The sequence below is a fragment of the Leuciscus leuciscus genome (assembly GCF_965113295.1).
Source record: "Leuciscus leuciscus genome assembly, chromosome: 22".
Classification (NCBI taxonomy): Eukaryota; Metazoa; Chordata; class Actinopteri; order Cypriniformes; family Leuciscidae; genus Leuciscus; species Leuciscus leuciscus.
In genome coordinates, this window is record NC_138746.1 from 26324126 (window position 1) to 26337424 (window position 13299).

Sequence of the window (13299 nt, forward strand, 5' to 3'; positions counted from 1 at the left end):
TTAAACAATGCAGATTTGTTTTTACATCCATCTTTGATCATATTTACCAGGGGTGGCAATAATTCTGACCACAACTGTATATAGTGAGATTACTATTGAAAATAATGTGAATTACAAAACAAACAAAAAAATGCAATGCCAGGGAAAAAAAAATATGACAATCTGACAATCGTAAAAATAATATTACAATACAACAAAAGGCTTCATTTTCATTTCCAAAATATATCTTTTTTTTTATTATTATATTGGAGCGGAACATGACGTGGACATGAAATATCTCACTCATTTTTATGTTGAGGACTACTGTCAACCAGGTCACCCTCAGGAAGTGGCATCATATTTAAGATGATTTAACCCTAAAAGTGTCGACATATCCTAGGAGAAACAAACATTTGAGAAGCTGTGGGGAGAGGCAGGGAAAGTGTAGGTCTCATTTCTTGGCTTCATGTTGAAAAGGTGTTTTGTTGTGAATATTTAGATCTGGTGACTTTGTTCATACATTTTTTTATTTAGCTCATGGGCTGCATTTAAAAACAACATGGCCAACTTTAGTGGGAAACCCAGGGGGTATAAATGAACTGAAAAAAGAATGCTTGTTTCAACATTTTTTTGTACAATTTTTAAAACATTTACTCTCTCATAACTTAAATTAAACATGCTTTGTAAAATTCTGTTGAACAATAAGTATAATGCCTATTTATGTATATATTAGCTTACTTTATCATGTTTAATATGCAAATTTCTAAGGCCTATAAATTATCAGTATGACCAAAACTTTGCTGAAAAACCTCTTGTACACAATATACTTTGATTGATAGCTCATACTTTCTTTATTTTTACTTTTTGCTCAGAAATCATTAATGATTTTTAAATGAAAGTAAATGCATGATAAACATTTACTGGAATGAAGCAACTTGGGTTAACTTGATTATTCATACTTTATTTTTTAATGTTCAAAATTATTATGTTGACATAAATGTCAAATATGACACCACAGGCTTTTGGGGAATATTTTCCATCTCTTAATTATCATTGATTTGCAATGAATTGCATATATGAGCCATGAAAAGCCTGATGAATGAATGAGTGAGTGAGTGAGTGAGTGAGTGTGAGTGTGTGTGTGTGTGTGTGTGTGTGCAATCAATGATAATTAAGAGATGGAAAATGTTCCACAAAAGCCTGTTGTGTCATATTTGACATTTACAATAACATGAAAACATTTCAAAAGATTTTTAACATTAAAAAATGGTGTATGAATAATCAAGTAAACCCAAGTTGCTTCAGTATACAGGATAAAAACATTCAAATCAAAAATTAAAGTCATGTTTAAAAAATAAATTATTTATTTATTAAATTGTATTATTTATGTCCTATAATATATCAATAAATAATTTTTCTGACGTCTCTTTATGGTCTTGCCCTTTTATAGATATGTCTCTCATTTCATTTCCAGATTCCCTTTGATGTAAATCACTATATTGTAAAGATGGTTTTGGTCACAAGCTTATAACTTAGTAATGAATTAGAGAGTGTAGTGAGAGACAGCCTGAGTGAACACCAGCACACATGGTCCAGCAGGGATCTATTAAAGAAGGGTGGGTGTTTTGCTGGGTCTGCTGGCAGCAGGAGGAGACTTGCTCCTTGATTCCTTGTTCTTCATCTCTCCAGACAGGGCCAGAAGCAGGGCTGGGGCCGACAGGTGGTGCACCGCTGCTTTTTGTTGCTGTGTGCAGTTAATGTAGCTGGCTATGAGCAGCGTCAGGTCTCGAACCTGAAAAAAACACAAAGGAAACAGAGAAATGCTGTGGGATACGCTTTGTAAAATGTGCATGTATGTTTGCTGTTGCAGCATTTCAGTTCTCAAGCGGCATATGAAATGTTAGTTGTATTAAATGTAATGTTCATGAATGGCAAACAGAAGTATTCATCAGGCTGTGTGTCTGTGTACTTTGGTGTGTGTGTGTGTGTATGTTCTCTTTGTTTCTTCAACTACAGGCTACTTTTCAAATGCCTTTTATGTATGAATTATTATGTTTAAAACTATGACGATCTAACCAAAAGTTACGTATCCTACACTACCGTTCAAGTTTGCGTTCAGGAAGAAGTTAATGTTTTTGAAAGACATGTCTTATGCTCACCAAGGCTGAAATTATTTGATCAAAAATACATTAAAAACATTAATATTGTGAAATATTATTACAATTTAAAATAACTGTTTCTATTTTCATATTTTTAAAAATGTAATTTATTCCTGTAATGGCAAAGAATTTTCCACATCATTACTCCAGTCTTCAGTCTCACATGATCCTTCAGAAATTATTGTGATATGCTGATTTGCTCAAAAAACCTTTATAGTCTTACATTTTTTTTATTTTTGTAAAAAAATTGCTTTTTTTCAGGATTCTTGAATAAATAGAGAATTTGGTTATACTTTATTTTAAGGTGACATAGTATACATTTTATATTGTACTTAAAATAAAAAAATGATAAATTAATAAATATAAATATAAATTAACTAAATTTTATTACTATAGAGTTTGATTTAGGGTTAATTACGGTTTCACTTCATTTTGATGGTCCCTTTAACACATTCTGTTGACTAGAAGTAACGCTGCACCTATATCTACTATCTCTCAATAGCGTGTTATTAGAGTATTAGAATACTGGTAGGGTTAGGGTCACTAGAATAAGTTGACATGTAGTTGCAAAGTTACTTATAGTCAACAGAATGTTCAAAAGGGATCATCAAAATGAAGTGTTACCTTAGTTACTTGTAATTATGCATAATTTACTGTTATTACTATAGTACATGTAACTATGTCACCTTAAAATAATTTTTTTTAAAGTAGAACTCTTTTGTAGCATTATAAGTTTTTTATAAGTATTATACGTCACTTTTGATCCGTGTGATGCATCTTTATCCTGAATAAAAGTGTTAATTTCTTAAAAAAAAAAAAAAAAAAATCTTACTGACCCCAAACATTTGAAATGTAGCCTAGTGTAAAACATCTCAATATTTATCATGTGAAAATTATGATTTTTTTTTTTTTTACACAAATAACAGCTGTCCCACAATTGTCATTTCCACAACAACCTTTTTCTTTTTAACAAAAAACACTAATTTAAGAGCACAATACTTACCTTAGATGGGGTCATAGCAAACAGATGCTTCTCTGTAGACTTATCTTTGGATGTGTTGGTGCCAGAACTTAGAGCTACTACCAGCATAAAGTCCTGACCACATGCTCCAAATGTCACAATGCTTTTATGAGGGTAAGATCCAAGGACTTTCTAGAAGACACAAGGTGATGACTCATCTTAGCCCTTCACTAATATGAATTGTTTTGAAACAACATGAAAAATTGCTGCAGCTCTGAAAAGAACATGTTCACTTACTATAGAGTTAAACTCCAATATGCTGACTCCATCTTCATGTACTGCCAGCCAAACACGCACATTCTTCTGTGGAGATAAAGTTACGGGCTACAGGGAGAAAGAGAGTATGACTAAGACACAATGCCACCGCATTTACACTTTTTTGAGTATTTAAATATTGAAAGAATTGTACGCATCGCCTTTAGTCTTAGGAGACCGTTCACACCAAGAACGAAAACTATAAAGATAACTATATCAGAGCACAATATCGCTCTGTTTATTATAAGCACGTGCTGCAGTTTTGTCGTCTGCCACTTTAAATTCTCGCGTTCTTTAAAGCAGGGTGGAATGTGATTGGCTGTCAATGTTTTTATTGTTTATCAGCTGGAAAAAAAATCGTGTTTCTCTGTGCTGTTATTGTTATAGTTGAAGTGTGAACTCTTCTATTCTTTTATATTTAGAACGATTTTTAGAACTTTATCGTTATCTTTAGATTTATCGTTCTTGGTGTGAAGGGGCCTTAACTCACCTCAGCCTCAAATAGTTTGGCTCCAAAAAATGACCACTTCCGGGCCACTGTCAGGTAGATTCGTATGCACTCTGATGAACTCCGCCCCCTCAGAGATGCCCAGCGGGTAGAGAGTTTCTGCAGCAACTGCCTGAGAAAGCATGCATTTCAGTTGGTGAGCCAAACAAATTCTTTGTGTTCATTTTTGAGTTTGTTTCAGTGGAGGCATATATACCTAATTTGTTCCTCGGTGGAGGGGTGTCTGTAATGCTTCGGGTAGAAACGCTCTATAACCTGTTTGAGTGTCTGGTTAGACTTAGTCTGTGCAGCTCCTGAACCACTTGGGCTAGAAAATGGGCGCTCAAAGTCCCCAAACTCCACCTGCATGACACAAAACCCATTAGGTTTATGTACAGTACTTAAAGGAAATGAACCCTATTTTTGGAACATTAAGATGTTTTGGATTATGGCATTATTTCATTGAAAATTAAGGACATTTTCTCCCCAAATTCTCATTACTGCAATGTATTCAGACATGTTTTTAGTAACTGCCATTATTCTCCATTAACACATTACTATAATATAATATTTACTTAAATGAGCATGAATTTAAAGCAGTAAAACAAATACTTTTGTGTATATTACACTAAAGACACTGATTTATTTCGAATTATGGATTTGATTAATTGACATGAAAATAATGTAAAAATACACACAAAAAATGTATGGTACCTAAAATAGAGCTCATTTTCTTTAGAAAGTCCTGTGATATTTTGGATAGAAGTTTCACCATGCCATGGTGATTTGTTTTGGCTGCTTTTCAAATGTATTTTATGCATAGATTGCATTGTTTCACTTTTGTTCTAGACTTATAATTAATATGTAATCAATAGATTCCTATATTTTATGTTTGAAACTATGACAGTCTAAACAAAAAGATAAATAATAATTCATTATGTATCACGTTAAAAAGATTTATATAATTTTTACACAAATTACAATAATTCGTTTATTTTTTAATTGGTTTTGATTAATTGTCATGAAAATGTTACAATATAAAAAATTTAATTAATGGTAGCCAAAACTGAGCTAATTTTCTTTAGAGGTGCTTTAAGTGATCAGATCCACTGGGAGTCATTTTGTACATTTGAATTTGCTGACATCGGTTTGGCCGGTGTGCATTTTGGAGAGAGGGTGTGGGGCCGAAGAAATGTAGTGGGCTGTTTAATTCGTTGACAAAGTGGGGTGAAATACAGTATGACCTGAACATGTTCTTGACAGGTTTGTAAGATTTCTCCAGTAATATAACAGAAGCAGCACAGTGTACCTGAGCAAGCAGGGCGGCCATCTCTAAAGCAAGCTCTTTGTTGACAGGGAAGTGACCAGCTGTAATCTCCTCATTTGTTTGGTATGCCAGAAGCAACCGCTCTCTCTCGGTCTCTCCTCTCATCTGCTGGGAGAAGTACAACCTACAGGGAACAAACACAAATTGCAGCCTGTTGGATGTAGGCTTGTTGATGATGTTCTGTTTAAGAATCTGGGGCGGGATTCACAAAACAATCTTAAGAATAAAATTATTCTGCTATTTTTTTCTTATTTTCTAACTTCTTATCTTTTTCTTAAGACAACATTTAAGAAGCATTCATATTCCTGAAAACATTGGGCCTCATTCACCAATATCTTCCTAAGAATTTTCTTAACTTTGTACTTAATAAACTTCCTAAGAAAAGTTTACATCGGATTCATGACATGTACTTAAACAACAGAATTGCTTAGCTAAGAACAAATCCAAGATAAGAAAACATTAGTGAATGTCAGAATCGTCGTAAAAAGTGCGTAAGTGGGGTTTAAGAACACATTTCTTCGTAAGAACGGTTGGTGAATGAGGCCCATTGTTCTTAAAATCAATGTAAATAACTTCTTAAAGTTAGGATAACCTCCAACCTGTCTTAAATCTCCAAAGACAAGATGTTTAATGAATTAATTGAGTTGAATAGTTAACAAACAAGTATTCATTACTTCAGTGAGCTCATTGTTTCTGCCTTAAATTATTACATTGTTTAAATTAATAATTTTTTAGCTAACTGATATTTGTATATGTACATTTCTAAAATTCATAACTAAGACAGTTACCTTTGATAACAGATCACTCTAAATTGTATTGTGGACTCATAGTTTCAAAGCAGCTTTACAGAAAATGCATGTGTATTGTGAACACATATACAAATAAATGTGCATTGAATTGAATTAATTAGATTGTTTAAAGATTAAGCATCACAACATAACACTAGCTACGTATAATACATATTACTAGCATCAGGAATGTGGGCAAGTGTCACAGATCAATTATTTAACAGTCATCACTGGAGTGAACGCGTATACATAATGCATTTACTCTAGCTAGAACTAGTGAGGCACACACAGATACCAGACACATTCACTCTATGGTACATTAAAATCACAGCGCTAAGTGATTAACTCCCATCAAGCCATTCGCAACGAAAATAGTCGCTATTATGATAACTCCGGAATATGCAGGTAGTACAAAAAGATGGGATTTAAGGTGTTTTTCATTCAGCGAGTCTTCAGCAATACACACCTAACACCAAAGCCTTTCATTTTCTTCTCAAGAAAAAAAAAAATTCTTAAGAAAATATTTGAGAACTTCTTAAGAATTTTTCAAGAATTGCACTAAGGAACATTCTTACGAACTTCTTAGAATTTATCTTAAGAATTTGCTTGAATTCGACCCCTGTACTCTACCTGTTCTTATAAGTGAGTTTCACCGTCCTGGCATTCTCGGATTTGCCTGTGTGCTGCTCCTTCGAGGCCTGCTCCCATTTTGCAATAATGTCACAGATCTGAGGACACGGTACATTGGTTTTACGATAAAGATGGTTACAAAGTACAATAAGTCACTGTCCAGTAGAGTGTGTATGTGTCTGACCTTCAGGTTTCCCTGAAGACAGTGCTCAAGGTCTTTGTCAGTGGGGTCATCAGAATAAAGGCCGAAACCGGACTGACCAGTTTTCCTCATGCCTGTGTCCTGGTTCAGCCGACTCTGAAATTCGTCCACTGTGGATGAAGCATCAAAACCAACAACCTGCCATACAAAGACAGACTGTTAGCTTAGACAAGTAGATGGTGAATTACCAATAGTTTGTAATGTCATTTTTAAAGAAACAGTTCTTCCAAAAATAAAGATTTCCACATTATTTATTCACCTTCATGATGTTCCTAACTGTTATTTTTGTTCCGTGGAATATAAAAAGAGAACGTCTGAACACACTGAGTTCCCAGACTTTTTGAAAATTAATTTCCATGACTTTTTCTTAGATTTTCATGGTATTAGATATTTTTATTTAATAATTAGGTGGTGTGGATCAGTAAGGTTTTAAATACTTAATAACACTTAAGCAAGGATGTAATAAATTAAGCAAAAAAACGATAAAAAAAAAATCATTTATAATCTTATGCTAAAAAATCTAAAATGCTAAAACAACTTTTATAATACTTTTATGAGTTTTTTTGGTCATTTTTGGTCACTCATTTTGAAATGAGCTGCATGAAGATGTAAAAGAACATCCAGATGAGTAAATAATGACAGATCAATGTTAATTTCTTGATGAACTGTTCCTTTATCATTAAGCGTTTTTGGAAATGTGTGGACCTGGTAGGTATTGTTAAGGAAGTGTACAGGTACGCTGAAGGGCAAAGAGTGGTGGTAAGGGTTCCTGAGTAAGATTGATAAGATCTCCATACGTGAAGATCGGGCTTGCCGATCCCCTTTCTGCTGCGTCCGCTCCAGTGAACGTTGGCAATAAATTGCATACTTTCCCACCTCCATCCTGGGGAGATTGAGCTACTGTCAGATTAAGTGAGTGGAATGTGCTTCATGGAGGAGTATGATCATTAAAATGATTTACCTTGAATCTCCATATCTTTTGAGATGAACTTGCAAATACCAAAGAGTGGGGTGTGTGGGCAGGAAAAGACCGACACACAGAGCCAGAAACTGCCACCCCTGTGTTAGAGAAAATGTAAACAAGTCATGAACATCCTCATAAATCACTCCCAAGTTGGCGAGAAACACAAAACAAAGACAAGCACCCCCTCTAGTGGTGTGTGTTCACATCACAAGCATATGATTTTCTTACCTGCAGGGTTCCAGGCGCTCCGTGTGGTTGCCTCTTCTGTGTCTGTTTGATAAGCTGGCAGTAGATCTCGTTTTGCAGCTCTGGGTGGGTGAGACACACTTGTAGAGCACATTGGGCAAGAGTCACGTGATAATCTATGGCTGGAGTGTCAATGGCCACATTAATGAAGAGCTGACATGTCTGTAAAGAAGAGAAAAAAATTGTGTTTTTGCCTGTGTTTTGGGGCTATGCTCCCCAAATGTGTAATGAATGAACACACGAACACACACACACACACACGAACACACACACACACGAACGAACACACACACACACGAACACACACACACACGAACACACACACACACGAACACACACACACACGAACACACACACACACGAACACACACACACACGAACACACACACACACGAACACACACACACACGAACACACACACACACGAACACACACACACACGAACACACACACACACACACACACACACACACACACACACACACACACACACACACACACACACACACACACACACACACACACACACACACACACACACACACACACACACACACACACACACACACACACACACACACACACACACACACACACACACACACACACACACACACACACACACACACACACCTTAAATAACTTGATGGCTTCAGTCTGTAGAGCCTGTGAAGGCAGGGTGGTGAGAGGAGAAGACAGTCCTTCCTTTGTGAAACACAGCATTGGGTGTTTCCAGAGAGGAGACCCTGAGAAGGAATCGGACAAATATGGACATTAAACTCTTTTTATACAGCGACAGTTTAAAAGGGCAGCATGAGGTCAAAATGAAGTAAATTTATGATATAATGTTTGCCATGGTTACATTTTAATAACATATGTCAAATCAGTCTCAGCCTCAAGCACTACACCCACATGCCACAGTCCTTTCATTTAGTGATGTTAACCACCACACAAATGCTTGGGGCCCATGAGATCTGGGGGCCCCTGCTGGCCATAAGCCACTGAATAAATCACTTAGTCACTGCATCTTTTATTTAATACAGATAATAAATTCAGTCAGACTATATAATAATAACTATTTTCATTATTAGGGTTAGGACAACAGTAAAATTACAATAATAATATGTGTGGCTGTCTTAATTTATTTGCTTTCAAGTGCAAAACTATAGAGGTTTTATTTTGGCAGAAAACAGCTGGGAGACCTTAAACCTTTTCATTTGTTGACAACAGATTTAAAAGAGCTTATCATTGCAATTTTAGGAAGATGGTTGATGTGTGTTGCATTTTAAAATGCAGGTTATAAGCGACCCAAATTCACTTGCATGAAGCATTTACTGTGAACCAAGTCTTCAAATACAAAATTTGCTGGGGACCCTAAAAAATGCTAATTTGCCCTTGTGTCCACAGACCATCTAATGCATTGTGAATCTACGCAACTACTGGGAGCCAATCACAGAGATTTAATAACTTCATTATTTGAATTTGTGTCAGCCTATTGTTGTAGCATGATCAATAGTGGTTGGTCATTTACAGTAAATGTCTCTTCCTGTTTTTCACCCAAAAATGAAAATTCTGTCAGTAATTACTCACCCTCATGTTGCTCCAACCCCGTAAGACCTTCGTTCATCTTCGGAACACAAATTAAGATATTTTTGATTAAATCTGAGAGCTGATCACTCCTCCATAGGCTTCTAAGTGATTGAAACTTGCTGGCCCAGAAAAGTTATTAAAGAGATCGTTAATATACTCCAAGTGACTACAGTGGCTCAATCTTAAGTTTATCAAGCGACGAGAATACTTTTTGTGCGCAAAAACAAACAAAAATAACGACTTTATTCCACTATTCATTTCCTTCTCTCTGGGCCTCGAGTTAGTTTACGTAGTGTTTTTGCGCTGCGCGTCTGTGTTACACGTCACCACGTAGGATCACTATTGGTCGACGCTTATCATGTGTGTGATGCGTGGTGACGTGCAACACAGACGCGCTGACGCTTAAACACTACGAGGCCCAGAGAGAAGGAAATGAATAGTGGAATAAAGTCGTAATTTGTGTTCCGAAGATGAACGAAGGTCTTACGGGGTTGGAACAACATGAGGGTGAGTAATTACTGACATAATTTTCATTTTTGGGTGAACTAACCCTTTAAGTTGGTGGTTCTTGGCCAGAATAAGCTACATGGTGGACAAGACTTTTATACCAGTTTTAAACATCCGGCCCTGCAAGATGGATCTAATATGCTGGGATTTGTTTCCCATACTGTAGCTTATTTTTCAAGAGGCTGATTTTCCAAGGAGGCATGTCTTCTCCTTCTACTGCATGTCTCTGATGTAGGACACTCCACCACAATGAAATACATGAAATTAATAACACGATCATCCAGAATTCAGCTGTTAGTTTCTTACCTGGGTCTCCCTGCACGTTGAGAAGTTTACCAACCAGCTGCTCAAACTCAGTTCCCACCTGCCCCACTGAAGTGCCTGCTGCCATAGACAGATGGTAAAACCAGGCTGTCTACAGGAGAGGAACACATACAAGCAACAATGACGTTTTCTTTCATCATAAACTACCCAAACATTAAGATTATCTTTGAATTTATACCTTTTCTGTGCTGTAATGATATTAGATCCCTTGCGAAAAAGAAGTACACTTACTAAAGCATACTTTAAAAAAAAAAGAGCACTTATTATGGAAATAACACTTTAAAACATACACGTGTTAAACTGCAAGCATAAGGTTAGAAGGCAACACATATAGAAAAAAAAAAATTATAAAAAAGAAAAGGGCCTTGAGATAAAGGCTTCAGGTTGTCTCCATAAAGATAAGGTTGTCAGGTTCTGTTTTGGTTTAGTTTTATGCGTTCCCAGTTCTTGTGTCTATTTCCTGTCTTCCTAAGTTGACCAAGGCTGTGTCCGAAATAACCCCTTATACCCTTAAATAAGGCACTGTTTTTAACCGATGTACACTCAATGACTAAAGAATACCCATAATGCTTTGTGAGGGCTGTGCCGAACGAATTCCCACTTCTGACCAGAAGATGGTGCCCGCAGCTGAATCATCCATCCATTTTCCAAACCGCTGGTCCAGTGTGGGGGTACAGTAATAAAATGCATGTATAAATAATTGATTTTTAAATAGTTTAATTATATACATGCTAGTTTCCATGACAGAGTTAATGATAAATCTTTTCTTTACTACTGTAACTGCCAGTTTGCTAAGTTTCAAATGATTATTAAACAGCAAGCACAAACTATGCAAAAGTGGCAGCCCTTCCAGCGTGCTCAGTTTCCGAATTTGCACAAACATTTTCAGTTACTCCTTCAAGTGGACTATATTAGTGGAGTAATGGAGGTAATCGTGAATGGAGGTATATGGGGCAATTTCAAACACAGCTCTGCTTTCCTAGAGTGTGCCTGTTAGTTACTGCTACAACTAGATCCTGCGCAAACTCATCCTTGCTGCAACCAACATGACAGAAATACATAAAAAATGGATCTGGCAGCAGTTTTTCTCAGACCAGAAACCAGAATCTGTGTTCTATTTTCCAGAATGGCATGGAGATTGAAGCATATGTGGAGGAACTCCTGGAATACTGCAACCTGACATCATTGGAATATTGTTCTACAATGGTCTGTTTATGGAGTGGGCTTGGCGAGAACAACGTTGGATGCCAGCGGGAGGTTCCAGTTTGACCCTGGCAAAGGATCTGGACACTGTGATGTGGCCGTGTGGCTCATCATTTTCCATCTGTGAGGTGGAGGACAACATCGCCACACAGCTACAGCCATCCTATTCAACTCTCACCATCCTGATATCGCCAATCATCTACCTAGAGTCATAGCCATTACCAACCAAAGAACCAGAACCAGAGCCGACTGCAGACGCTGAGCCAGAGCCTATTCCCGCCAGTCTGACCAGGTGTGTGAGCTGGTCCCATGTCTGTCCCAGAGGGAGTTTGGTGGAATTGGACAGCCTGGAGTGGCTGATTGACTTGAGCGACAGAGAGCCAGCTCCCGTCCTTGTTTCTGCCCTTGAGCAACCTTCTTCCCTGCCAATTACCTCAAGCTGTTTAGATATTCCAGAACTTTGTGATGTCCTTCCCGCTCCGCTGGTTTTTCCCAGCACCAAGCCAGTTTCGTCATTGATTATGCTCCCACTATCCATCTTAGTTTTCTGACCTTTGTACAGGAACAAGGTGAACTCACGTGTGATGACATTCAAAGCTCCAACATCCCTTTTCCCAGGTAAATGGAACGCAGCATTACTTCTATTGTCTAGTTTACAAAATACTCTAAGTACACCTACTGTACATTTTTATTTAATTAATATTAGATTATGTGCATGTAAATATTTCTTAAATATACAAGTGCACATCCAATAAAATTAAGTGCACTTCCCTTTCTCAAGGGATGTGCAAGAGGTATTTGTGGTTGTATTTAAGTATAATTCAGTATGGCTTTCCCACTGTACCTTCTCATGAGGTGAGTCGATGAGCAGGTATGTCAGGCCCTGGCTGATTGACTGAATGGACAGGGTATACTGAGCAGAGACTTCAGCTAAGTCACATGACTTATGCACTTCCTCCACACAAGCCTCCCACAGTTTGATCTGACCTAGGGGAAACTTGGTAGGGAAATACAACATTAGTGCATGCACACATACAAATGTCTTGTGCAAGATAACTCTGATTTAAGGAGACAAAAGACCTTGTCATCTTGACTTCTGAAGTAATAGAGAATCTTCCCAAAAAGCACACACCACACATGCTTCGAGTAGCCATGTTTCACCTTAAAGAGTCAGAGACAACATATAACACACAGCAAACAAGTTATAAACAGCTACAACTTAAATTTTTTTTTTTTTTTTTAAAGTAATACTTTTATTCAGCAAGGATTCATTAAATTGATCAATAGTGACAGTATATACATTTGTTACAAAATATTACTATTTCATATAAATTCTGTTCTCTTAAACTTAGTAATCAAAGATTCCAAAAAAAAAAAAAAAAAAAATCAGTTTCCACAAAAACATGAAGCAGAAATGAATGTACATTGAACATAATAGGAAATGTTTCTTGAGCACCAAATCAGCATATTAGAATGATTTCTGAAGGAACATGGCGTACAGACGACATCATTGTCAAAACGATCCCCATTCACACAGATCTGCGAAAACGACTAAAACCCCTGGGCCCGTATTCATAAAGAATCTTAATGCAAAGAGTAGCTCCTAGTGACAAAATT

The 13299-nt window shown here is 36.8% G+C and overlaps 1 protein-coding gene across 2 annotated transcripts in view; it reads right to left on the reverse strand.

The window, feature by feature from the left end:
* The window catches only part of plekhh2 (pleckstrin homology domain containing, family H (with MyTH4 domain) member 2), a 42529-nt gene continuing 29230 nt past the window's right edge, over nucleotides 1–13299 (reverse strand). For both annotated transcript variants that reach the window (XM_082153117.1, XM_082153116.1), the window contains exons 16-30: nucleotides 12763–12843; nucleotides 12527–12679; nucleotides 10462–10570; nucleotides 8692–8804; nucleotides 8041–8220; nucleotides 7810–7907; nucleotides 7554–7731; nucleotides 6831–6986; nucleotides 6647–6744; nucleotides 5211–5352; nucleotides 4119–4264; nucleotides 3905–4034; nucleotides 3397–3483; nucleotides 3142–3291; nucleotides 1–1771 (exon numbers count right to left, since the gene is read on the reverse strand). In XM_082153117.1, the coding sequence (XP_082009243.1) occupies nucleotides 1586–1771; nucleotides 3142–3291; nucleotides 3397–3483; nucleotides 3905–4034; nucleotides 4119–4264; nucleotides 5211–5352; nucleotides 6647–6744; nucleotides 6831–6986; nucleotides 7554–7731; nucleotides 7810–7907; nucleotides 8041–8220; nucleotides 8692–8804; nucleotides 10462–10570; nucleotides 12527–12679; nucleotides 12763–12843 (2007 nt within the window). In that variant the 3' untranslated portion in view covers nucleotides 1–1585. The remainder of the gene's footprint in view (nucleotides 1772–3141; nucleotides 3292–3396; nucleotides 3484–3904; nucleotides 4035–4118; nucleotides 4265–5210; nucleotides 5353–6646; nucleotides 6745–6830; nucleotides 6987–7553; nucleotides 7732–7809; nucleotides 7908–8040; nucleotides 8221–8691; nucleotides 8805–10461; nucleotides 10571–12526; nucleotides 12680–12762; nucleotides 12844–13299) is intronic.